Source organism: Neopsephotus bourkii, unplaced genomic scaffold (genome assembly GCF_033783945.1).
Source record: "Neopsephotus bourkii isolate Nb327-2 ecotype Australia unplaced genomic scaffold, CSIRO-AGI_Nbou_v1 NB_1663, whole genome shotgun sequence".
Taxonomy (NCBI): Eukaryota; Metazoa; Chordata; class Aves; order Psittaciformes; family Psittacidae; genus Neopsephotus; species Neopsephotus bourkii.
The window spans coordinates 932463-960438 of record NW_026902137.1 but is presented as its reverse complement, the minus strand read 5'-3'; the positions used below and the strand labels follow the sequence as shown (position 1 = coordinate 960438).

Sequence of the window (27976 nt, the reverse complement as noted above, 5' to 3'; positions counted from 1 at the left end):
CTACAAGTGTAGTACATACACCCAACTACCTTCAAACACCATATATTACTCACGTAGAAAGAGGCCAAACTGCAGGTCAGTTACGGCCAGATTAAACACCACAAAAGAACTGACACCAACAGCCCTCGGTGAAAATTAATCGAGATATTTAATACAGTGCAATCCATAGTAGTTTCTTAATTAAAATAATTGTGTGCATGTACCTGAATGGGTTATGAATTATCACAAAAAAAGCAATCGACACTGTAGTGCTAGGTAGAAAAATGTACAACTGAAACTGAAACCTTCCCTACTTCCAAGATAGCATCCGCCAATTGCAAAGCCTCCTGACCAGTTGAAATGGGAGTAGTGACTAGATTGCTGCAGTGACAACACAAGGCTGGCCACACATCAGTCAAGGGATATAAATAGAACTTGCAAAGAACTAAAAACCTAAAGCATTCTTGCACCTAAACACAATAAGAAGCCGATGGTGGCTTACGACTTGTCCTGGTTTGGAAATGCCTTACGAGACTTGTAGACACACTTAAACTGACTTAAAATGACAGAGTGTTCTTTTTTCAGCTGACTTCAATTCAATATGGCCCAAAGTTTGCAGATGAAGATCCAGCAGTGGCAGCAGCACAGTCCAGAAGCTTTGATTTTGCAAAGACCTTTTTACAGCAATTCAACCGTCTAAACCGCAGGCAATTCCCTCTGCTCCCCTCTCTTTCCTTTTGCAGACCATGCTACGCAGAAAACAGCAATGCAGCTCCCACTGCTTCGGGTTAAAATTAAAGATAAAGACATTTTGCTTATGCTTTCTCCTCAACACAACACATTTGCACCCAGAATAGGTAATCAAAGTCTTTTGCCAGCCGGTTACTGCTGTGGTTACATAGTTCCTGCCCAAGCTTCCAGCTCTTTCATGTCATCATCCTCCTCTTCCTCTTTCTTCTTGGCTGCAAAACATTAAAAGGAAACCAGTGAGTGAGAATCGTGGCAGAATGTGACTCTTTGCAGGAGGGAAGCCTCCATGCCACTGACCAAACCAATCCATGAAGCACCAAACGCCAGCATAGGATAAAAAACACACAAGAACTGAAGTAAAAGGTGCCTTCTGGAGAAACCAGCATGGGCTGAACTTCCTGGTGTTACCACTTCAAGTGGAAAACCAACGGTTTACATGCAGGAACACAGACTGCATGAAGGGTAACGTGACCAGTGGTGTCTGTTGGTTTCTATCAGCCTCCTGCAGACCTCAGGCCTTCAGCTTCTGAGTCCTTCTCAGGGGGACAGTTTCTTACAGAAATTCATCCCATTTTACAACATTTCCCCCATAAAAACTTAATTTCTTATTCCATCATAAAGTCTTCATAGGGCAACAAATGAGACTCTTCATCAGAGACTGTAGTGATAGGACAAGGGGTGATGGGTTCAAACTGAAATAGGGGAAGTTCAGGTTGGATATAAGGAAGAAGCTCTTCCCTGTGAGGGTGCTGAGGCGCTGGCACAGGGTGCCCAAAAGAAGTGGTGAATGCCCCATCCTTGGCAGTGTTCAAGGCCAGGTTGGACAGAGCCTTGGGTGACATGGTCTAGTGTGAGGTGTCCCTGCCCATGGCAGGGGGTTGGAACTGGATGAGCTTAAGGTCCTTTCCAACCCAAACCAGTCTGGCATTCTATGACTCTACTGTGATTTGGTCTAACCAGGTACAGAACTGGGAGACCTCCAACTCTCATGACAGTTCAAGCTCCTCAAGGAGCTGAAGAGCTAACTATGGGTATGTGCTACTACCCTCCTCTAGCAGCAGGTTGGATGGGAATGTTGAGCAGCACTGCCTTGCTATAATTTCTGGTCTTTCCAGGGGAGCAAATGCTGCTATTTGCCATAATGGGACAAATTCAGCCTCTGGAGATCAAACAATTAACTGAGCAAAAAGGTTTTAACACAGAAATAGCTGCAATGGTTTTGCTTCAAAGCAAAAAAAGAGAGTCAAACAATTCCTACTCAAAATGGTTTGTGTCATTCCCAATGAAGCACCTGTGTAAGAGAGAACTGAGTCAGCTTTAAGGCAAACTCCAGACCTATCATTTGTCCAAGTTTGGAATTTGGTTTGCTATACTAAGCTCTTCCAGCTTTTCCCTCAATTCCTTCTGACATCACCTCAGCTGACAGGCTACAGCTGAAAGTTTCTCATTCAGACCGATTAAGTCAAAATCCAGACAGCTCCTGAGAGCTGGAAAAGCAGGGAAGCTCATGAACATTTTCCACTGAGTGACTGAAAAGTAGGTAAGAGAGGCAGCTCCACTGCAGAAGGCACATTACTTCTTTCCAATGCCTTGTTAGGTGAAGCAGCCACTTTGAAAGCCTGACTTATGATGGCCAAAAGCAAACCTTTAATCCCAGTGTCTACTGAGTCAATTTTAAGTGACAAACAATTTAGGTTGAAAAAACAAAACCAAAGCCACACCAAATCCCCACCCAGCACCACCCCAGAACCCCAGAGTTTCCCAGACATCAACCTTGGAGCAGTTTTATTTAAGTAGGATGCCCTTTAAATACAGCAATGGAATTTTAATTTCCATCCAAAAGCAGCTTAACATAAAGCCTATAAAACACTGAGTTTTATACTCGTCATTTTTACTACAAAAACAGTCATCATTTGTATTATTTTTATTATTTTAGGAAGTGCTCTGTCTACATAAATCTTACGCTGTACAGTTAAATATGTGCACAATTACAAAGCCTCTTACTAGTGCACAGCCACCTTTACCTAATATAATGCAAGAAAATTATCTATTTGGGCATACTTGGGTTCAAATCGGTATGGTTTAATGTCCATACTCAAAGACTCTTTAGAGAACAAAAAACATTTAACCAGCTAGGAAATCAAATGAAAAGGCACACGTTTATTTCATCTATTTCTTCTGCTTTTGGATCTGAAGCTAGATGAAGCCTCAGATTTAAGCTATTTTGATAGGACCTACTCCCCTCTCATCATCACTTGTCAGCAATGCTGCCAACCAAGACACAATGAGGAAAACGCTGAATCAATTCTGTCTTAAGAGAAGAACTATAAAGGCACAAGGAGCAAGCTTCACAGCATGCCACCTAACGTAGAACCTTGCTGTTTGGTAGTGTCTGATGTTGCCCAAGTCCTTTTAAGCCTGCAAGGGGAGCAAGGTAATTACAGACACACTGACCAACTGGGACTACCTTCAACCACTGTTGTTTGGGGCTTTTTTTATTTAGGTAAACGCATTAGGAAAACAACTTATTCACCACACACTAAGGCAGATTCAGCAAAATAGGCTACTAAAGTGTCATATCCATTAATGCATGCCAGAGGTATTCCAGCTCAGGGATATTTCATGAGGTATTACTTCTAGTGCATAGAAGAGTAGACCACATTTAACAGCAGCTTTGAACTGCCTGCGTAAATATGAACATTTCCTGCCCATTCCCCATGTAAAATCATCACAGTTATTAGGATTTCCAAGATATATGTGCTCTAAGACTGGGATGACCCATAGTTTGGTACTGTCTGGCTTGAGTATATGCAAATCTCAAAGGCACCAACAGCTATCCCCAAAGGGGACTCTGAGCTTAGTTCCAACCAAAAGCTGTGATCAAGTTGAAAACCAAAGCAGCAGCCAGGAAGCATGGCTCAGTGTGGGAATCTGCACCAGCCTGGGACTAATTCCAAGAGCTCATTTACTCTCCACTCCCTTTTTTTCTGCTTTAGGATGTCTGTCAAGACTACTTCCCTGTTGGGCCAGTAGCTACTGGCAGAAGGCTTCCTTTTAACACATCTCTACTCTACCCTGAGCATCACCCACGCTGTGGATAAACTGGTAGTGCTAGAAGAGATAATAACTGTTCCTGTGATGGATATTCATTTGCATGGTTCTGAATGGCAGGTTACCCCCAAGGAGAAACAGCACTAGATGTATCTGTGATTCATAAAGCAACTTCTCTGCATTGCCTGCAGTTACATCTCACGTCTGAGGAGCTGGCAGTTGGAATAAACACACTCTGAAACAATCCAAGATGTTTCTGGTAAAGCTCCATCCATACCTGGCTTTGATGGTATTGATATTGAGGGCACATTTGGTAGTGGTACTGTCTCGGGACCACTTATTTCCAGCAGGTTTTTGTCTAGTTCTTCTTGTTCTAGTTCCTCTAGTTCTGCCATGAGTTCATCCTAGGGTTTTAAAGGAGGAAAAAGAAGAAAAAAAAAGAAGAAACTTTAAGTCATATTTATTAGCAAGTAGGTTTAGGTGGTCATATTATTAAAGAGAATAGCTTAAATGCACAGGATAAGAGCAAAGTGAGATAAGGAGCCTGAATTCCTGTACATGAGCTCTCAGTGGGCGAGGAAAGCAGTGACGGGAAGAAGGAATCTAAGTTCATTCTCAAATCAGAGCATTCTCAGCAGAAAGTCAGGACCACAGCTGCTGTATGCACTGTAAGAACAGCCAGTAACAGGTTCTAGGAGAGAACTTATATCCTAGAACTACACCTAGACACATGCAATAGGCAGATCTTAAAAAGAAAGCTCTCATATGAGTCAGCATCCCTGGAGGTATTTAAAAGACATGTAGAAGTGGTACTTAGGGACATGGTTTAGTGGCCTTGGCAGTGCTGGTTTAACAGCTGGACTCAATGAGCTTAAGGCTCTTTTCCACCATAAATGATTTGATGATATCGAGAGGCAAATTTCAAGCATACCTCATCAAATTCTTCCCCAAATCCTACTGGCTTCGAGATGGCTGTTGAAATCTCATCTGCCAGCTCTTGCTGTTCTGCAATGTCCTGCATTAATTCATCTACTTTATCAATATCCCTGGAAAAGAAAGGAAAGAGTTCAATAGAATCAGACACTTTCCCAAGAGACGCTCCAGGCTTTATTTCTTGGGTTCTGCAGAGACACCACACCACGGTGATGTTTATAAGGTCCTTTCCCAAAATATACTTTGCATGCAAGTCTGAATGTTATCCCCATCTCAACAAAACTGTGCATGTGTATTTTACTTTGCCCTTGCAGCTTAGCTCACAGCATTTACATACAAAGCCTTCATACGAAGAGGTTTTCTTCTGCATTACCATTATTAATAATAAACTGCTCTGTTTCCTCATCCAGCATTATTACAGCTATAATTTGCTTCTGGAGCAAGTACAAGATTCCCACAATGCAGTTTACCTTTAATTACTGCTACAAACACAAACTCCACTGCACAGAAAGACATTAAAGTTTTCCCTTGAGGTTGAAAATGCTTACTGCTACTAGATGGATCTGTAACTGGTGCATCCTCTCATCTGCTTTAGACTACACTGGTCCTAGTTCTCTTTTGGGCAAAAACAGCAGCTTTGTGCTGTACAAAAGTGTAGGAAACTAAGAAAGCATGATGCTTTCATATTTTGTTCAATATCAAAATTTTAGTTTAAGTTAGAGCATTTTAAAAGAACATTTAGCTCCTCTAGCTCTACCTTTGATTATGAAACACTTGGCATTAAGCAGCTCAAACAAACGACAAACTAAAGGTCCTACGGAAAGATGCAGAAGGGAATAACTTACATGTTGTCATGAGCAGCTTTCATAGCTTTAGCAGCAAACCCCATGTTCTTAAGCACTTCAGTGTTCGTGTTGGCATTCTCAAGGGCTTCCCTCTGAAATTCAATTGTTGATAATGTGCCATCTATCTGTGCAAGCTGCTTCTCGTACCTCTTCTTACGCTTCAGGGCCTGAAGAGCAGCTGAACAACAAAGAAAAGGGAAGGATTTGTGAGATTTACGTCCAAAAAGCCATTCACATCTTGTCCCAAATGCCACTCAGCACAGCGTACACTGCACATTCTATTGCTTACTGTCCACTCTTCTTCCTAGATAAACTAAACTGACCAACCCTTGTGTTCGCCTCCTTCAACAAAGCTGTTTAAAGGTGGCCAAATGCCCGCTGCCCATCTCCTGTCACACGAAGAAGCACGCCAAGAAACTATTCAAGGATCACTCATAACACACCACAAACCAGAGGCTACACTACAAAACCCAGCAGGTTCAGTAGCCAAGCTGAGCCACCTAAAAACATCCTCGTTCACCATCACTCCAACACATCACAGCACAGCTGCTGGTGCAGCTGCTGCCAGGTGAGGTTACAGAGCTGCAACAGGTTCCTACAGGAGCAGCTTATTCAAATACAAACCAAGCGTTTCTTCAGCTTTGCTTCTTAATGCTTTGAAATGCACATTTTGTACGTATCTAGAAGAATTTCTATAAAAACAAGCTTCGTGCATGTTCCCTATGACTCCAAGGTCCTGTACACACAGCAGTCTCTACTGGTGGACACGAGAAGAGAGATGCCACCACTGAAACTGGTTTGAGCCACTTGCTGCTCACAGGCAGTCGTACAATGCAAGCTCTTGCAAGAGAAGCCCACCCACGACAGCACCAACACAGAGCTCCACACCCAACAGGGATCCACCGGTGCAGGAGGACTGGTCCAACTCGCTGCACAGGTTAAGGCTTCTTCAAGCTCAGCTCCACCCCACCCAGACAGGTATGGACCCAATGGATGACAAAAGGCAATAGCGAGCTCTTCCCAAGACACCCAGACAGGCAACAGGTATCCCACTGTTCCCAAAATACTGTCAGTGAACACAAACTGCATCTGCATCTGATCTGCACTGTATGCAGCTAAAAGCTTTGGTAGGAGCTGCAGTGTGTGCAAACCCTACCAAGCCCTGAGCACTAACAGACCAACACCAAGTGTAACATGGAGTAAGATCCAAGTACAGCTTCCCTTCATGGTGTTTCTACTTATCCTCTTGTTACGAACAGACTCATCCACTGCATGACAGTCTTGGTCACATAATCACAGCATGATTTGGGTTGGAAGGGACCTTAAAGCTCACCCAGTTCCAACCCCCTGCCACAGGCAGAGACACCTTCAACTAGAGCAGGTTGCTTCAAGCCCCTGTGTACTCCACAACCTCAGCGTGGGCACAAGCTCTGTCCTGCCAGCCCTGCTCCTGGTTCCTGAACTCAGCCACATGCACACTTCATTCCTGCAGTGCTCTACATCTCTGTGAGACTCCCAGCAGGAAACAGTTAACATGACACAGGATCAGCTCTGCTGAAAATCCATGTTGTGATCTCCCACAGCTCAGTCACGTGCACCAGGAATGGTGGCAAATAAAGGCTTTGGACCCTTCAATCTCTAAGTGACATCTCAAACCTCTGCATATCTCCTGGAGTGAAGCAGGAAATCCCAAGAGCAGCCAGCTTCCCTCATCTCTGCTCTGAGGGGGTAAGTTTGTGGCATGATGAGTATGGTCCCATAATACACATGAAGTAGCTCCTCTCCTAAAAGCAGACTGGTCCTGCAGCCACTCTGTACTTTGTCAGATGCCATCATGAGAAGCTTGACAGTCCTTCAAGATGACACCCTGGCATCCAGAACCCTACACTTATCTTCAGTTCTGCAACTAGCTGTGAATACACTGGATTTGATTACTTTAGAATTACACTGATGGATGACAGAATGAAGAAGTACTTTGTGAAGGCACTGCCAAGGCTGCCCAGGACAGAGTCACACAGGTTAATTCAGCAGAAGCCACTGAAACTACAGAGCACAGGTCACCTCCACTGTTCAGCAGAACTCAGACCCAAAATAAGCCCCTTCATTGCCTTTCACTCCAACAACCAGTGAATCTCCCCAGTACTTTGGGTCCAGGCCAACATCCAGCCTCATCTGATGGGAGCGGGAACAGGCCTGGGGTTCTGTACAACACATGACAGCATTTGCTCTGCAGAACCAAGCACAACACAAACATCATCTGACATGTTCCAGCTTTATGCCAGATCACAAAATACTGAGTAACACACTGCTGGTGTATTTAGTCTGGTTAATTCTGTGCTAATGGCTTTATTAAGGATATATAAAGTTTTCTTACTCAAAGATAAAGCTGTTAATGGGCTGTGGTTATGTAGTGACAGATGCTGGGGAAGTGTCAGTGATTAGACATTCTTTATGGCGGATTTTGTGCATCATGGAGAATTATTGGCAAACCCAGAGATTTTACAACCATTAGACAAGCCCAAGTAAACTACAATTTATGTACAGCTCCCCACTGCAGCTTTCTCTGAGAACAGCTACAGTTCAGCTGCAGTTCATGCTTATGTACTTTGAAAACAAGCTGCTCAGACACCAAACACTGCAAGAATCATTGTAAAAGACCTTGTGATGAGCTTGTATCAGGACTGTGATCCTATGCCCTCCCTTTCCCACACACACCAGTTCAAGCGTACCAGAATGCACTGCCAGCCTCCACTCTGTGTTAGAAATCCTTTCCTTCATTCATTTATCATTTGTAGACAGAGATCAAGGCTCCTGCTTTTACAAGCACCATACATAGCCCTCCAGCTTGCACAGCAGAGCAGGGATCCACTGCAAGCCCTGAAGACAGCACAGCTCTCCCACCTGGGTGGAAGCTGCAGCACTGCTCCTGCTCAACTTCCTCCAGCTCAGCCTCCTCTATGAAACGCCTATTTCAGTAGCCTAAATGCAGCAAGGACTGCTTCACAGCCCCAACACTATGCACAGGGCAATGCACAGAGTTTCTGTGTCTGGGCAGTTTGGAATAAATATTTAGCACAGGTCGATTAACATCAAAGTGATAAATGAGCTTCTGTGCTGAGGAAAATCTTACACAAGGGATTGCCATTTTTTGCAGCTTAAAGCACTAAGGAATGTGGAACAAGGTATTCAGGGCCTCAGATGATCACAGCTTCCTGCAATTTATTTTCAGCTGGGTTTCCAGCTTAATCAGCTTTTAATGGAAAATTCTTGTTTATAACTAGAAGGTTTTATTAAGCTGAAAAGTTAACAAAAAAACAAGATAATTTAGGACACTCACATTCATAGGATCCCAGCCTGGTTTGTGTTGGAAGGGACCTTAAAGCTCTTCCAGTTCCAACCCCTGCCACAGGCAGGGACCCCTTCGACTGGAGCAGCTTGCTCCAAGCCCCTGTGTCCAACCTGGCCTTGAGCACTGCCAGGGATGGGGCAGCCACAGCTTCTCTGGGCACCCTGTGCCAGCGCCTCAGCACCCTCACAGGGAAGAGCTTCTGCCTAAGAGCTCAGCTCAGTCTCCCCTCTGGCAGGTTCAAGCCATTCCCCTTGGCCTGTCCCTACAGGCCCTTGTCCCAAGCCCCTCTCCAGGTTTCCTGCAGCCCCTTTAGGCACTGGAGCTGCTCTAAGGTCTCCCCTTCAGAAGCCTTCTCTTCTCCAGGCTGACCCAGCCCAGCTCTCTCAGCCTGGCTCCAGAGCAGAGCTGCTCCAGCCCTTACAGCACCCTCATGTGTGTTTAAGACCATTGCAGTTAAGACAGTTTTCCATCTCTGAGGCCTGACTGCCCAATTTGCAGCTCTTTCTGGATGAACACCACATCAATATACACAGCTCATAACTCACAAGGAACTTTTACAGTAAGGGTCCATCTGGAGACAGCAATGGGAGCCAGGGGCCATTTCCCAGCCAGACACCAGCAAGAGGGAAGAGACACAGAATCCTGCTTGAAATGCAGGACCAGCACCAGTCTGTTAGGAGAGACAACAGACCTGCAGCTGTTCCACATGTTGCCATCATAATTTACATACCTTATGGGATGGGGGTACCTGACAGACGTGCAGATCCAAGGAGGTGATTCTGTTCTGATCTACAGCTACTTTCTCTCTAGCTCCTATTTAAGCACAGATTTCTGAAACTAGTGAGCAGCTGCACCATTTTTCCTGCAAAGAGTCTATACCATCAGCATAAACCCTACTGAAATCTTAGGTACAATAAGAGAAATAAACCCTATTTAAGCTTTCATTGAAGTCAAAGCTCTCAGCACTTCACCAGATGGGAATGGCATTGGCTCTTTTTCTCCAAAAAATAAAAGTTTCCAGAATTTGAAATGAATAGGAAGCAGAGACAACAGGCTACAAACATGTCCCCTGGCATCACACACATGCAAGAAATGGATGTGCCTTTCAATTCCAAGCGCAACACGGCCCATCTCTGCTCTTCACGAGGGCTGCTGTCACATCAGGCAGCTGTGGAATAGGCAGCTCTTGGGCTCCACACCCCTAATGATGCCTTCACTGCTGCCAAGATAGTAATTACATAGGTAGGCAGCATCATTTAATAGCTAGCTTTAACTGCTGTGGAACCGCTTTAGCAGGACCTGTGACCGCATATTAAGTTTAAAGCCTTTATTCTCCAGCCTAGCCAGAGTTCAGGTGCAGAGAAACCTGCACACCGGGAACAGGTACAGAGAGGTGACAGGCAGTGTCTGGTCAGCACTCAGTCCCATGAGCAGCCTTCCCTTGGTGTGAAGGGATGCTCCAGGGAAGGTGCTCAGTGACACCACAAGTTTCTCCTCCCAGAGCATCCTGCCTTTGAGTTGGGATTAACTTACTCTTGAAATTTCATGGAATGGTTTGTGTTGGAAGGGACCTTAAAGCTCCTCCAGCTCCATCCCCTGCACGGGCAGGGACCCCTTCCACTGGAGCAGCTTGCTCCAAGCCCCTGTGTCCAACCTGGCCTTGAACACTGCCAGGGATGGAGCAGCCACAGCTTCTCTGGGCACCCTGTGCCAGAGCCTCAGCACCCTCACAGGGAAGAGCTTCTGCCTAAGAGCTCATCTCAGTCTCCCCTCTGGAAGGTTCAAGCCATTCCCCTTGGCCTGTCCCTGCAGGCCCTTGTCCAAAGCCCCCTCCAGCTTTCCTGTAGCCCCTTTAGGCACTGTTAGAATACAACTGGAAGACTGTTTGAAGGTCTCTACATGTTATATCCCTATTACTTATAAACCCATTAGTATGAGGAGAAGACAGTAGTTGCTGAACCATTTTACAACAAACTGACAAATTACTCTCCTAACATGCTCAACAGCCAGGGATTAGATGACTGATGTGAGCAGAGAAAACTGGTGGTAGACTTTGAATTTCCTATTTAAAAGAAATTTACCATTTAAGATAACCTTCACTTAATGAACCAACACAGACCCAATGACAGCAGAAAGATCTGCTCATGCCATGGCAGTTTGTTTTCCAAGATGATAGCAAAAACCTGCCTGTAACCACTCAGTATTTTACACCACCTTTACAACCTGTACCTTATCACTAACAGGCACAGTGTGTGGTCTAGCTCCTAAGTACAATGTGCGTAATGAATTGCATGCACTTAAAAGAGCCTCAGAAAAAAAAAAAACAACCCCAAGCAGATAACAGTTGTATTTTATTTGAATTTTAGTAAAGTTTTCAGCAGAAGGTATGAGGTATTCACTGGGGAAGAGCAGTTATGGATGTGATTACAATGAAATTAAAGGTAATACATTTAAAACTACCTGGGTGGCTCCTGCCATCCATCACGAGACAGTGAGAAGGCTCAAAATGAGCTTCTCCATGTGACATTTTGATATGACCACGGTCTCTATCAGCAGCTATGACTGGGATGCTGGAGCCAATTTTTGTTCGTAAAGATTTCAGCACAGAACTTTGACCACTTCAAATGGATTTCAATAATTTATGCCACTTTTCCACTGGCAAAGCAATAGAAAATGGCTCAGTGCTATTGACACCAGACTTTAACCTCTGCAGGTCCTTTTTACACACAGAATCTCACAACAGAAACATCAGCTCCCAGAGAGGAGTCAGCCCAGTACAACAGCAGCCGAGTGAAAAGCAGTTGGATATCACAGTATCACAGTATGCTAGAGATTGGAAGGGACCTCAAAAGATCATCTAGTCCAATCCCCCTGCCGGAGCAGGAACACCTAGATAAGGTTACACAGGAACGTGTCCAGGCAGGTTTTGAATGTCTCCAGAGAAGGAGACTCCACAACCTCCCTGGGCAGCCTGTTCCAGTGTTCTGTCACCCTCACTGAGAAGAAGTTTCTTCTCAAGTTTAAGTGGAACCTCTTGTGTTCCAGTTTGTACCCATTACCCCTTGTCCTATCATTGTTTGCCACTGAGAAGAGCCTGGCTCCATCCTCGTGACACTCCCCCTTTATATATTTATATACACTAATAAGGTCACCCCTCAATCTCCTCCAAACTATAGAGACCCAGCTCCCTCAGTCTTTCCTCATAAGGGAGATGCTCCACTCCCTTAATCATCTTAGTTGCCCTGCGCTGGACTCTCTCCAGCAGGTCCCTGTCCTTCTTAAACTGAGGGGCCCAGAACTGGACACAATATTCCAGATGCGGTCTCACCAGGGCAGAGTAGAGGGGAAGGAGGACCTCTCTCGACCTACTAACCACCCCCCTTCTAATACACCCCAGGATGCCATTGGCCTTCTTGGCCACAAGGGCACAGTGTCGGCTCATGGTCACCCTGTCGTCCACCAGGACCCCCAGGTCCCTCTCCCCTACACTGCTCTCTAACAGGTCGTTCCCCAATCTATACTGGAACCTGGGGTTGTTCCTGCCCAGATGCAGGACTCTACACTTTCCCTTGTTATATTTCATCAAGTTATTCCCCACCCAACAACTTGAATGGAAAGAACACATACTAAAGTACATTTGAAGACCACTTAACAGCCTCTTTAACACATAATATTTTATAATACATAAAAAGCTATTTTTTTCCTCTATTTTGGGGTTTTGTGTTAACTGGGTTGGGTTTTGTGAGGGTATATTTGTCTGACGTTGAGGGGGGTTTATTTATATAGTCTTCAGTTGATGAACTCCAAATTACTATTCAAAATTTCCTATTGATACACATTTCCGTGATAGATCCCTTCAGAAATTCCAGCAGTTTCACACTTCCTGTTTGTCCAGGGTGAACAACAAGAAGGGTTTCATCATTCTGCCTACCAGAGGAACACCCAGCCCTCCGACAGGACTGATAGGCAGGAACTGGTGTTATGGTTTGAGTAGCGCACATTCACAAGTGAAAACAGTGGAGTCACGTAGTCAGGCTCTCCTCCTCTCAGCACTGTGTGCAAAACATGACTGCTCACCCAAATAACTCCACTTTGTTCTCAAGAATTGCTATCTGTAAGAATTTCATTTCATGTATCCTGGGCTGCATCAAAAGCAGCGTGACAGCAGGTAAAGGAAGAGATCCTGCCCCTCTACTCTGCTCTCAGGAGTGTACTTGCAGCACTGTGTGCAGTTCTGGTGTCCTCAACATAAGAAGGACATGGAGCTGTTGGAGAAAGTCCAGAGGAGGCCATGAGGATGATCAGGGGACTGGAGCACCTCCCATACGAAGACAGCCTGAGAACACTGGGGCTGTGCAGACTGGAGAGGAGAAGCTGCGTGGAGGCCTCAAAGCAGCTTCCAGTGTCTGAAGGGGGCTACAAGGATGCTGGAGAGGGACTCTTCATTAGGGACTGTAGTGACAGGACAAGGGGTGACGGGTTTGGACTGAAACAGGGGAAGTTCAGGTTAGATATAAGGAAGAAGCTCTTCCCTGTGAGGGTGCTGAGGCGCTGGCACAGGGTGCCCAGAGAAGATGTGGCTGCCCCATCCCTGGCAGTGTTCAAGGCCAGGTTGGACACAGGGGCTTGGAGCAACCTGCTCTAGTGGAAGGTGTCCCGGCTCATAGCAGGAGGCTGGAACTGGATGAGCTTTAAAGTCCCTTCCAACACAAACCAGTCTCTATGATTCTATGTGGTTTTAAAGTATTTCAACCTGTATATAATTATTATTAACAGAGCCATTATAAATCTTATTTTCCTTGCAATATTTACAGCACTTTAAGTGAAATAAGAAAAACCTCCACTGTGGTAAGAAGCTGCAAGATAATAAAAACAATTTTTACTACATGGTACTGCATTTAGAGAGGAAAAACTGACTATGAACATGTGGGTGATTTAGTTAAAAACTAGCAGCCCTCCTACAAATAAGTACTGCTTCTGCACTTGAGGACAAGCAATGTTAATGGGCTATTTACACATACAGCAATTCTACTGGGTTAATGCTTTTGAAATATCATTAGCAGAAATTAATGCCCTTAAATATCACTAGTAGAAACATAGCTCTGTAGATACAAACAAGGAAGAACTTAAGACTTCTACATTCTGTCAACTCCAGATTTTGCTGGCAAAAACCTGTCTCAACTTGAGAGGAGCAGGAGGCCCAGTTACTTCAAAGAACACTGGGGAAAACTGGGAATATAACTGAAGAGTTTCACTGAATTCAAAACCAGACCTGTACCAATTCCATGTGTTTATGAACCCAGAGTTTAACCCCACTGGTTGCTGCCTCTGCAAATAGGGGCTGAAAAATCACACTTATATCTAAAGTAAAAGGCTTCTCAACAAGAAGAAGGCACATGGCTTAGTAACTCCGACTGATGGGGAATATAACTTTATCTCACGTCTAATTCTTACCTTGTCTCTGGCAAACGAGAGAAGAAATAGCAGCAGCAGAGACAGCACTGCAGAAGGACACCAGCTGTATTCGTACGGGATGAAAGAGTTCCAGAGCAGCCTCACGTGTTACTATGTACACCAAACATCAGACACACCAAAATAAAGAGTGCAAGATACCTGCAGAGGAGCTCCCCAGATGCAGGGGTCTCTAGCAGAAAGCCCAGACACTAAAGATGACTGAGATGCTCAACTTCCTGTTGCCTGGCACATTGCACTGTGTATCCATCTGCAATGTGCTCAACGGAAAGAAGCATCATTATTCTTGCTGCTCCTGAAGATACCACTCCGTCTTCCTGGCATTTGCCTCAGCAGCAAATTTAATCACAACCAGCACCCTCGCCGCCCCTGAACTGGGATAAACAAGAGGCATCAGGAGGTGTAAGAAGTCACTGGCTGCCTTGCCTGCAGTGGAGGAGCTCAATCATAGGCACCAACTCCCATCTCTCATTCTACTGAGAATTAGCAAAGTGCCTACAATGTCTCAAAAAAATCCCTAGGAAGCAAAAAGGCAAATTAAAGCAATTCACAAAATGTCTTCCAGTACAAGCAGCTAAAAAGGTAGCTATAAATCCCATTAATCTTACCAAACTTCTTAGAAGATTTCTGTCCTATCTGCACTTAAAACACAAGATTACAACTTCCTCTTGAGCAAAGCAGTGCTGGAACATTTAGTCTATTGTGCAAAAGATTAAACAATATCAGCACTCCTGGCCTAAACAGCTATAAAAATGTAAATGGGAAAAAGTACGCCAGCAATCACAGCTTTGATCCATGCAATACCCACAGCAAACAGTAACCACCACCTCCTTTAGTGACTGCAGCACTGCTCAGTGCTCTGAGCAGCATCAGCTCGACCTTTGCACCAGCAGCTGATGTTGTCACACATGCCATGGCTGACATGCAAGGCTGGAAGTGTAACGCACTTCCTTGTCACGCTCCCTCATTATGAACTAGTCACACACAGTTATTTTCATGTGGAGCGCAGAAAGTGTTTCCAAAGGTCAGAATCTGAGACTACAGTGGTGTTCTTGAAACACACAGGAATATAATGACAGGACAAGGGGGAATGGCTTGAACCTGCCAGAGGGGAGACTGAGATGAGCTCTTAGGCAGAAGCTCTTTCCTGTGAGGGTGCTGAGGCGCTGGCACAGGGTGCCCAGAGAAGCTGTGGCTGCCCCATCCCTGGCAGTGTTCAAGGCCAGGTTGGACACAGGGGCTTGGAGCAAGCTGCTCCAGTGGAAGGGGTCCCTGCCCATGCAGGGGATGGAGCTGGGTAAGCTTTAAGGTCCCTTCCAAAACAAGCTAGGCTGGGATTGCATAAAACTGTACTTTTCTCACAGGGAAATTCCCAACCAACCAAATTCCTTATGCTTAACACTGTTTTTGCCATTAAGTCACAGACTCAGAAGATTCTATCCTTGGTGACCCATTTGGAGACCTTTTGTTCCTGGGGAATGAAGCCAATGGCTGCCTGGGTAAATCCATCAGGCATTTTCCAGCTTTGGGCAATACTATTAGAGTGTTGCCAAGCCTAAGAATTTCGTTGAGGCTGTCACAATATTTAGCACTTCTCTTAACATCTCATCTGGTGAAGTTCTGCTATTTGGAGAGATGAAAACTTACTTTATGTATGCTCAGATTCCAACACTAACGAAGAAGGGGGAGAAGTCAAAACCACAAACCTTTAGAAACCCAGAAGTTCTAAAGCGAATAAGAGAAACCATATTTGTTTCAATCAAAAAATTCACTTGTACTTCTTGAGTCCCCCTCCACACACGTAACTGGCCACAGAACTGCATTTCCTCGTGGCAATCCTGCTCCCTTCAGCAGCACCCAGCTCCCGGAGCCAAGGGTGCTGACAGGGAAGCATTTCCCAGAAGAGACTTTCTACCACTGGGTTTCCTCCCAGGACATTGCCCATGCTGAGCCCACCATGGGGATGACATCAAGACATGTTATTCAGGGGGGATTGTAGTGACTGTCCACAGCTCGTAGCCAGCCCACAATGAAGTTTGCTTTATAGCAACTTGTTTCTTTTCGTAACTAACCAAAAATCACCTGCAAGTTTCTGAATACCACTGGCCGATGTTGCTGTCACCCTGGCCTTTGTGCTTCTTTTCAGTTCCACTACATCCGAGCCACCTCAGCGCAGTCATCTGGAAGTAAACATGACATCTTTAAACCTGAATAAGCTCCTGCCAAGCCATGAAAAGCACATACAATGTGGATGTTTGGTAACACGTAACACAGCACCACATTAGTGGAAGAGCCAACTGATGTTATGAAAGAGGGACTCCAAAAAGTCAGGTTTTACAGTGAAAGATACTGCAAGCCTTTGAAAGCATAGAGGAACATGGCAGTAACCCAAATGAGCTCAAGATGCAGTTACACAGCCACCTGAGGAGGTTTGTGCCTGCAGGGTGGTGCCCACGGTGCCAAGCCTCTTGGATTACCTGGTATCTAAACCAATTCTTGATCTAAACTCATCACAGCTACCAGATGAGGGACTGGGGACAGAGACCTGTTCATCTTGTACTCTGTTCGGAAGCAATTGCTGGCTGGGGAGTAGGTGCAGTGGAAGGTGGTACTGTCTGGTTATGGCTCCAGATCTAATCTGCAAGGTGCAGCAGCACAGCCCAGGATGGAGCATCAGTTGGACTGATAGCACTTGCTGAGCGGGCTCCCTGAAATGGGGGAGGGAAAGGTCTGCAGGAGCACAGGCAGGTGAAGTTCAGAATGAGAAATGCATCAGTCGTGAAAACCTGTTCTGAGCTCAGCCCTCACTTGCTGCACACAAGAATCAGCATGCATGTCCCAGTGTGTGCCAAAGGGATGGCTATTTGGACAACCCCAAACTTCCATCATTTGCTGCCAATCAGAACAAGACTTTCAAGACAACCACTGTCTGTATCATTACCCTATTCTTATATTTGCCCCTATAAAAATGGTTGTTGGCAAGGCTTCATTCCAACAGTGAAACTGGAGGAAGCCACAGCAGACCTTTTCCAACCAGGCTTTCCAAGTGCAAGGACACCATGGGCAGGACTATTATTGCCTTTGCCACGGCCAGGCACCAAGCATCACTAGGGCAACTTGTGCTCTCCTGTGTTCCCACCAGCAGGAGCTCACTGTGGCCATTTCACTGCCCTCAGTACTGGCCACAGGGAAGGTTCCTCACCTGCAGTCTGAGCACATCCTTGCAAGCAGAGCTGCCTCCACCTGCAAACATCTTCAGCAACTGTGACGCTGCTTCTGCTCAGACTCCACTGGGATGATTACAGAACTAACCTCCTTATCACGTGCTGTGGCCTTGGCTTGTCTGAGGGAAAGCAAAGGTTTATCAACATCAGACATGTGGCCTATTTAGAACCCTTCAACTGCATCCTTTTTGTTTCAGGTACCTTGTGTCCAGTTTGCTGGACAACTGGCTGCAAAATTTATGGAAAACATGCAAGCTGCTTCAATTTATAGTTTTGCAAAAATCGCCTAGTTTTAAGTGCTGTGAGTGAACAAAAGGATTTTACTCTAGATCCCACTTCCACACTCTCTCCTTTGGAGCCTTCCTGGCTGCAGGTCAGGCTACAACCTCCCTGCTCACACCACATCCCATGCAAAGTCTCTGGAACAAGCAGCCTCAAAAACCACACTGGGCAATGTTAACAACTTTGTTTTCTCCAAAACAGATGGGATTTCACAGGGGAGAGCAAAAAGCTGCCAAAATCATCACAGTGGTCTCTTCCCAGCCAGACTCACTGAGTGCCAACAGAGCACCCCCAGCCTGCTGCTGCACCAGCAAGAACAAGCACCCAGGAGCAATGCAGAGCATCTCTGCAGGCAGGAGAGGGGGTTACCAGAAAAGCAGGCACAGAGGCCTGTAGACATGCAGAGCTGCAACGCAAGTCTTGCAAACCTGTCCACTCAGTCCAGCAAAACAGGCCACTACAAGAGCTCAGAGGTGGTGATACCCTTCTGTGTAGGTCATTCCTGAATGCCAAACCAAAGAGCAACTGCAAAACAACCAATAACCCTTTTTAAGGACAGCACCGGCTGCAGGCTCCTCCTGGTGTGACACCATCCCTCCCTTCTCCGTGTTCAGTTAATCCCCTGCTCAGCAATGAAGCATGGCCATGACTTTCCCCATCACTTCAGGCCTGGAAGCACTGGAATTTGTCAGGTAAGGAACAGTGACCACTCTGAATTCCAAGCCCTGATGCAGCACCTTTCCTACAGTGACCTGTGTGGCCAGCAGCAGTGCAGACTGCACCATGGAGTGTACTTGAGCAGCCAGCATCCAGACATCCCTGACATCCTAGCAGGTCCAGCTGCAATCCTACTGCTCAGCCCAGGTGAAGCCCAAGTATGAGCACATGGTTCCCACCAAAATCCAGTCAGAACAAGCCAGAAGGAATTGACAGGCCTGAATGATACAAGTGCAAAGCACAGTAACATCCTGGGCCAGATACACACTGCACAGCACTAATTCTGTTGGTGACAAACAACCTAGCAGCTTTCTGCACAAGCCTGAAGGGGTTACAGCAAGTTAACAACACGCATCACCTGTAAATTCCAGCTTTGAACCAGCACTCCTTCAGCAGGATTCAGTATCTGGGCCTGGAGCTTAAACTGATTCTAGAATCCAATATGAGCACATTTGGAGAGAAAAAGGTAATAAAACCAAAGTAGGCGGCTGCAAACATGCCAGATTTCTCTTCTGACAGGGCGTGATACAAGAACAGGGACAGAGGAAGGATGTACTGCATCAAATTCAGTTCCTAATACATCTGGCAGAAACACAGGGAGTTCTGGTTTTATTTATGCCACTTTTTAAAGTTGCTTTAAAAGGTGTTTGAGACTCCCCCATTCCTGTTCTATACTCCAGCAGCCTCCAAAAGCCTTTGTTAAACACACGTAGGGAAGAACTACAAACTACAAGTTCTGTCTTTTTAACACCTATTCTGACAGAGGAATTGTCACACTTTTCCCAAGAGAGGTGGCTAATGCTCAAGTCATTCATCTCAGCAATGAAGGACTCAACCAGCACTGCTGTCACTCCTCTTGCAGAAGCCCCAGTTTATGCTTAAGCACCTGGAACTCAAAGATGCATTTCACATTAGACTATGACTTAAAGCACAGCAGAATGAAGCACTAAAAGACGGGCTGGATAATGTTTGCTGTAGGGCTCCTGCTTCCCCTGCATCAGCATCACAGAAACAAAACCAGGTCCACTGTATTTGACTCTGGAAACAGAGATCACTTCTCTTGCCAAGTATCAAGCAGGACCTTAAAAGCATTTTTGGAAGCAATCCATTAATGTCTAAGCCCTTCCACTCTGGTCATTCAAGTCTCTACCTGCAGTCAGGCCTGAGGCTGCAGTTTTCTGTTCCTTGAATTCCTGCTTGGTGCAACATCTGAACTACTCAAACTGCTAAACAAAACTGCCCACAGCATCATGCAGGAGCTTCTGGTGTTACTGAAGAGTCAGCTGGGCCCCTGCCTGGGAGATCACACTCACATCACATTCATTTTATCACAAGTAGTGCCTCTAAGCTGACCAAGCAGGACAGGCAGAACTGCCCTCATCCTTCCAGCCACATTCCTGGCTCCCTCCCCTGCCAGCCCCAGCGTTTATGTGGTTAAGTGCAGAAAACAACCTTTTCTTTTTTAAAGAGTTCAGTTTTGGCTGGATCAGCAAAGTAATCCACCCCATGCACTGCCCACGCCAGTGCTAACACCAGCACAAGAGGAACAGGCAGGACAAGGCAGCTTCTGGCAGCCACATCACTCAGCATGAGCCAGTGCTGGTTCCACAGCCACACCACCAAGCACCAGCAGCATGTTACTAACTAGTTAGTTTCTAGTTAACTAGCTCAGCTGCTACTGAAAGCAGCATTTCCAGACACAGCAACAGGCAACCCAGAGCAGCAGACTGATGTGACAGATTAAAAAGAGGCAGAGGGGTGGTGAACAGTACATTTTCCATCAGATCAGCCGAACTGACTTACCTACGGCAGCCCTGTGATCTACTGTAAACTGGGGGTGGGCATAAAATCCTGGCTTTTGACTTCAGGCTACACCCAGCTCTCTGGTTTGTTTGATTTCATGCAGGGTGGAGCATAGGAGTGTTCTCTTTCCAGGAACAGCCTGAATTATACAGGGGTGGGTTTGCATCCATTTTGTGTACCCAGTCACCAGAGCTAAGAAAATGTTCTATTAAATTACAATGAAAGAGAAACTTTGACACCAGAGCACTAAACCCACTGCCCAACAAAATCACAGCTGACAGGAGATGATGAAATGTCAGCCTCCTGCTAACGCCTGAGTGCATTTACTGCGTGTTGGCATGATACTAGCTTGTCACCCATTCTGGTCTTTGTGGACAAAAGGCAAAATCTAGTGGCAGGCAGGAACATAACTGCATTGATTCACCCTGATCTAAAGTCTAGAATGGACTACTTATGAAAATGGACCCACAGGACAGTGTCAGGTTCCTCTCCCTACTGTAATTTTAATATCGAGGCATAATTTAAGCTTTGGGTTTCCATCAGAAGCAGATTCTGGAATTGTCATTTCAAAATGAGAAGGAGCCCCCCATATGGAGAGGGACTTTTTATAAGGGCCTGTAGGGACAGAATGAGGTGGAATGGCTTTATCCTGCCAGAGGGGAGATTAGAATAGAACAGGCACAAGTTCTTCCCTGTGAGAGTGCTGCGGTGCTGTATGGTTCTATAAGTAGTTGGAGATCAAGGAACTAACCTGTGGCTTCTTTGCATGTGCGTGTGCTCCCCTGGCAGCTTGACTTTGTGTGACCAGGCAAGAGCCACAAGGAAAGGAGTAAAACTGGAGCAGGAGTGATTAAGATCAGCTTGAGCTATGCTGAAACCAAATACTGAGCACCAGAACTTCATAACCCTTGGCAAGATCCAGCAGTTTGGTTTGGTTTGTGAAGTCTGAGTGCCTGATAAAGTATGCCTGTGTAATGAACCACCTCCATATGGACAAACTGGAGCGGAATGAAAGACTGCAGCAGCAGCACAGCACTCCCAAACCGCTGAGCTCAGAGCTGCCACTTCTTTTGTTAAAGCAACATCTATTTTCAAGGCATCTGAACTCCAGGGGCACACTGGCTGAGCGATGCTCGCACCATGCTGCGCTGCTGCTAAAGGTGCTGAGGAGCCTCTTGAGGAAAAAGGAAGAAAAAGTAAGATAAACACCCAACTGTGTGCTGCTCTCAAAAGGACACTGAATATTTCCAAAACACAACATAACCCCAGCTCTCCTCAGAAGAGGGACCATAGACCTGCATCTTAGCAAGAAACCCTTCTAAAGAGATCTATCAGCCTTCTCAGCAGTTTTTCATACCATGGATAAAAACCACCATGAACATTAAAGCCATAACCATGGTCTCCCTAACACACTGCACAAGCAGCTGAGGAGACTCTTACCAACCTAACACTTGAAGCCTGTTGATCTCTTCCTGCCCCAGGAGCTATTTTGATATTATCATAGAATGCCAGACAGGTTTGGCCTGGAAGGGACCTTAAAGCTCCTCCAGCTCCAACCCCTGCCAGGGGCAGGGACCCCTTCCACTCGAGCAGCTTGCTCCAAGCCCCTGTGTCCAACCTGGCCTTGAACACTGCCAGGGATGGGGCAGCCACAGCTTCTCTGGGCACCCTGTGCCAGCGCCTCCGCATCCTCACAGGGAAGAGCTTCTGCCTAAGAGCTCAGCTCAGTCTCCCCTCTGGCAGGTTCAAGCCATTCCCCTTGTCCTGTCCCTACAGGCCCTTGTCCAAAGCTCCTCTCCAGGTTTCTTGTAGCCACTTCAGGCACTGGAGCTGCTCTAAGGTTTCCCCCAGAGCCTTTTCTTCTCCAGGCTGAAGCAGCCCAGTTCTCTCAGCCTGGCTCCATATTGTGGACTAATGAGAAGGAACCATCAGAGTGAATGAAAAAAGCAAAAGATTTAAATGACTTGAGCTCCCTCAGAAGCCACACTGGTCACAGAAGTGCCACATCTGTGCAGCCAGGAAAGAACAGGAAGACCCAGAAAAAAGGCACTTACAAGTAAATGCTGAAAGCCTCCCATGCCAGGAAACAGCACAGACTGAGGAAATCTACACCAGACAGTTAAGCTTTTAACTTCAGTTTCATGAGAAGTTGGCTGGTTGTACAGCATGGATATCCTAAATGCAGGTTATGAAAAATAGACATATATAGTAAGTTCATCATTAATAAAACCCTGCCGGCGCCTCTAAGTTTCTGTGCTATCCTTAGACTCCAGAAGTGCAGCAGGAATTACTCAATGAGCCTTTAGAGACGCGGCTCACTTGGCACCCAAACAATTCCACAGTGTGCTGTGGAGCAGGGAACGTTTCCTCTCCTCACCCCAAGTGTGCCAGTAGGCAGCTTTCCTCTGAGAAAACAGACACAGCATTCCAGGTTTTCCAGGCACCTTTCAGGGGAGCTCCCTGCCCCACCGCTGCAGACACTTGTGTTCTTCTGGCCAGCTGAGCATCACACAGACATCACCCACAGGGCACTTGCCTGTGGACAGCACATATATACAGAAGGAGTAAAATGCTCAAGTCTTGGAGAACTAACGAAGCTTAAGGATTCCTGAAGCTTAAAACTTAAAAACTAATCTCTGGTTAGTTGCTTTTGACTGGTTTTACCTAAAGCATTTCAACTATATCAAAGTGTTCCCATTAAAAAGACAGACTTGTATGTATAAACCACATAGGTTTTATTTCACTTCAATTATTTATGGATTTAAGTGACTCTGCATCAAAAGTAAGTAATTCCTGGATTTTAAACCAGCCTGAAGCCAGAGATGGAAAATCCAAACAACTGCATATTAAAAGTGCAGTGTGTTGGAGCTCAGCTGGTGACTGGGATAAGTGAGCAGCCCCTCAGTCTGTGCTGAGGGAACCTCACTCCCCAGCAAGCAGGTATCAGCTGCCTTTAGAGCAGCCCAGTAGTAAAAGGTGGCCTCTTAGTTTCAGGAGTCCTCTAGAAACACAGAGGGTTTGTTTTCCAGCAGAAGCCCATCCCCAGCCCTTCTCTTTTCACAGCTCCTTGATTACTCACCAGGATCCTGTTCTTTTGCAGACCTCAATTAGCCTGACCCAGAATCCTGCCAGTGAATGGGCAGGTTTTGCTCCTTCCTCCACCCCCAAAGAAACTTAATCCTTCCACTGCCCAAAGTGCTCCAGAGCACACAGAAAGGCAGTGAGAGATGACATTACAGCAGAGCACAATGAAGACCGCAACAACCAGCAGCAGACAGGGAAGTTTAGAAGTTCAACAGGACCACTGTTAAGACAGAAGATGCAGAAACTACAGAAGGGGGAAAGTAGAAAGAGATGGATTTTAGTTCTTTTAAGCCCAATTCTCCTCTTAGGTTCAAAACTGCACCAGAAACTCAGATTTATTAAAACCGTTGCAATAAATGTGATTTAGAAGTTAACTTGGTCAAGCCTGAAGTCAGGCTCTGTTGAGTCCCTCAGAAAACACCTGGGGTAGCAGAAGTGAGGCCTCTGCCACAGTCCCTGCTGCCAAACCCAATCACACTCTTGGGTGCTCCTTGTACTCTGTTGCTCACAGTGCGAGCAGCAGCCCTGGTGTAACGCTGCTCTGAAGTGTGAAAGGACACGTGAAATACTGACCAAAGGAGTGATATGAAGCAGAAACTTATCAGTAATTACTGTAAATTAACCCCTGCTACTTGGCCAAGAGCTGCAGCCACAGCCACACAGCCAGAGCTGAACCTCCTGCTGTCACCCAGCACAGAGAGGGCAACACTGACACAAACAAAGCAAACTCTGCTTTTCTGAAGGCACCACTTTTAACAACCACTGCAGAACAAGGAAGAAGCTCAGCCAAGCAGTGAAATACCCAAGATGACAACTCACTTCTTGTCTTTGGGCTGGCAGACCAGTAGCACACAGACCGGCTTATGTTGGAAGGGACCATAAAGCTCATCCAGCTCCAACCCTTGCCACAGGCAGGGACCCCTTCCACTAGAGCAGCTTGCTCCAAGCCCCTGTGTCCAACCTGGCCTTGAACACTGCCAGGGATGGGGCAGCCACAGCTTCTCTGGGCACCCTGTGCCAGCGCCTCAGCACCCTCACAGGGAAGAGCTTCTGCCTAAGAGCTCAGCTCAGTCTCCCCTCTGGCAGGTTCAAGCCATTCCCCTTGGCCTGTCCCTACAGGCACTTGTCCAAAGCTCCTCTCCAGGTTTCCGGTAGCCCCTTTAGGCGTATCAAGCACAGCTTGTAAATGCATAGCTAGACCGCCCCCCCCCGGGAAGACCAGGTTCCACCAGTAAACACCAGTTTTTAGTATCCATTTACAAGCCACATACAGCTTTAGGGCTCCCTGACGACAATAAAAGCATATTTAACCAAATCCAGCAGAGTTTTCGTAGGAAGTTTCTCTTATTAGAAGGAAAACCACCACAGTAAAGCAAGGCCTGATCCCGCACGGGTGCGTTGCTCTCCCCGGCGCTCCCGCACACAGCAGCAACACCCGGCCTCACTTCGCCTCTCTCTGAACCAAGGCACCACGGAGCGGAACCCGGACCTCGGTCAGAGGAGCTAGGCACCTTACGACACGGTTCCAGGCAGCAGTGACGCGGCCCCGCGTTAGTCACCCCCGGACTAGGGCTGCCCTTCCCTTCCCCAGGCTCCGGACGGGCCGCGCTGGGGCGGGGCGAGGCGCAAGCACTGGAGGGGGCTGCGGGCACCCAGCGGGGCCTGGGCCCGGCCCCCCCCAGCCCGGGCAGCCGAGCCCGGCCCTGGCATTGCCGGGGGACAGGCCCCACCGCTCACCGCGCTTGTTCTTGGTGCCGTGCTTGCGGGCGGCCGCCAGCTCCTGCTCGATCTTCTTCTCCAGGAACTCCTGTTTCTTGCTGAGCATCTCCTCCGTGTCGCGGAGCCGCTGGATCGCCTCCTGCGGGGACGGGCCTTTCCCGGCGCCTTTCCCGCCGGCGCCCGTCCCGAACAGCTTCCCCAGGAGTCCCGACATGGCTGCGCCGCGTCGGGCCGGGCCGCCGAGGCCGCTGTGTGAGGCGGGGGCTGCGAGCACGGCCGTGAGCCCCGATACGCGCTCCCCTCTCTCCGAACCCCCTCACGAACCGGCCGCCGCCGCCGCTCTCCCGCAGGGCTCCGCGACCCCGCCCGCCTCAGCCCGCCCCTCCGCCCCCCGCATACAGCTCCCGGCGTGCCCCGCGGCAGTCGCGCAGCGCAGGCAGGCGGGAGCGGCTCGCAGGGGATGCTGGGAGCTGTAGTCACGTCCCGAGAGCGGCGCAGAGCACGGCGGGAAGGTGCGGTCTGCCCAAGCGGAACCAGGAAGCGGCGTCACGGGGAGCGCTGACGTTAGCGGGAGCAGGCGGTGGTGGTAACGTGTCGCGACGGACCGAGCTGTCGCGATAGCGCGAGGTGGCGGCCCTGAGCTGCCCGTTGCCAGCATGAACTGCTCAAACCCAGAGCCGCGGTTGCTTCATTGATGGTGATTTATCCTGATCGTTCCGTGGTACCCAGCCTGCTCCCGTCACACGCTCCCACCTGGGGGGCAGCACGGACGCGTTCCGTGCTCTGTGACCACGGTACCGATGCACCGAGCACCCCAGCCATTACTGGATACACGACTGGTGTTTCCTTGTGTTCGGCCCCGGCGCGTGTCCGTAAAGAACACCCCGGCCAGGCACAGCCTGGGGTGAAAGAGGTTAAATCATAAAGAGATTCGGGGCAGAAACAGCGTTTCCTGCTGGAAATGACGCAAGGAAACGCGCTCTCGAGCCAGATTGGACCGGGCAGTGCTCTACAGCACCGAGCGGCAGAGAGGAAAATGAACCAACTGCTCAGGAGGCGAGAGCGCGACTGTGCCCCCAGCCCGCAGGGGAAGCTCTGTTACACACTGCATAAAGAGCCCCTCTCCAGGTTTCCTGCAGCCCCTTTAGGCACTGGAGCTGCTCTAAGGTCTCCCCTTCAGGAGCCTTCTCTTCTCCAGGCTGCCCCAGCCCAGCTCTCTCAGCCTGGCTCCAGAGCAGAGCTGCTCCAGCCCTCACAGCATCTCCATGGCCTCCTCTGGCCTCGCTCCAACAGCTCCACGTCCCTCTTGTGCTGCTGCCCCAGAGCTGGATCAGGGCTGCAGATGCACTGCTGGGTGGCATCTTTCAGCCCCCACGTCCTGAGGCTGTTCTGTGGCTCTGCTTCCACTCCGTGCGTTACACTCAGCACAACCGGTGAAAACCAGCTCCCAGCATCACCCTCAGATTGGCCATACACAGACCTGGTGGGAAGCAGGGCTCAGGAAGGAAAGGCCAGGCCTCCATCAGAGCCTTCCAGCACACATCAAACACATCATCATCATCTCAAAATAGACCCAAGTGCAGCGCTGCAGCGACTGCCAGAGCCCACATAATGACACCGTGTGGTGCAGGTATGGAGGGGAGGAGAAGAGGAAGAGTATATTTAAGCAAACGATTTCCTGATGCGGTTCCCCTCCTGGGAGAGCTGAGTACTTAAAATAGATTACACTGTGGGAAAGTGAACCCTGCCCTTCACAGCAGACAAGATGCTTCACAGAAGCACAGGAACTCCTAAGTAGGAAGGGCATCCCAGCCAGCTCCACTCAGAGCAGGATGGTTCTGAGCTCTCACAGCCTCCCTGTGTAGAAATGTCTTTCTTTACACCAAGTCAGAAGCTGCCATATTCCTGCATGTCCCTGTTGCCTCTTGTCCCATTCCTGTGCACCTCTGATTGTCCAGCTCCACCTTCTCCACTCCTCCTGCAGGCAGCAGCAAGACTTCCCCTTAGCCTCATCTAAAGACTGAACAATCCCCTTCTCCATAAGGCTCTGGGCTCCATTTCCTAACAACCCCACAGCTGGAGGTACAGAAGCATCACAAATAAGAGAAATTGGCAAAAAGGGAGTTGGAAAGTGAGTGAGTAAAGGCTGTGGGACCTGTCCTGATAGGAACCCTGCAACAGTCTCTGGGGTGACTGAGGCATCCCGTGGCAGCATAAAGCCAGAGGCTGAGTGTGGTAGAGGAAAGGATCCTGGCAGGGCAGTGGAGAAGGGAGCAGCACACTTGGTGCTCTCCTGCCTGCCCTGGCCTCCAGCCCTGCCCCTGTGCTGGGCTCCCAAAGGGAAAATCAAAGAGAAGCCAAATGGACCCCCGAAATTGTCCCAGTCACAGAATCCCAGACTGGTTTGGATTGAAGGGACCTTAAACCTCCTCCAGCTCCAACCCCTGCCACGGGCAGGGACACCTCCCACTGGAGCAGCTTGCTCCAAGCCCCTGTGTCCAACCTGGCCTTGAGCACTGCCAGGGATGGGGCAGCCACAGCTTCTCTGGGCACCCTGTGCCAGCGCCTCAGCACCCTCACAGGGAAGAGCTTCTGCCTAAGAGCTCAGCTCAGTCTCCCCTCGGGCAGGTTCAAGCCATTCCCCTTGGCCTGTCCCTACAGGCCCTTGTCTCAAGCCCCTCTCCAGGTTTCCTGCAGCCCCTTTAGGCACTGGAACTGCTCTAAGATCTCCCCTTAAGGAGCCTTCTCATACTGGAGTTTCTCGCTAC

At 47.9% G+C, this 27976-nt stretch overlaps 1 protein-coding gene across 1 annotated transcript; it reads right to left on the bottom strand.

Moving 5' to 3' along the window:
* Positions 1-129: 129 nt before the first annotated feature.
* CHMP4B (charged multivesicular body protein 4B) lies at positions 130-25585 on the bottom strand. The gene is made up of 5 exons (XM_061375483.1): positions 25227-25585; positions 5559-5736; positions 4712-4826; positions 4058-4184; positions 130-941 (listed from the first exon to the last, which is right to left on the bottom strand). The coding sequence occupies exons 1-5, from the start codon at positions 25420-25422 to the stop codon at positions 874-876; spliced, it is 684 nt and encodes a 227-aa protein (XP_061231467.1). The 5' UTR covers positions 25423-25585; the 3' UTR covers positions 130-873.
* Between the last annotated feature and the right edge of the window lie 2391 nt (positions 25586-27976).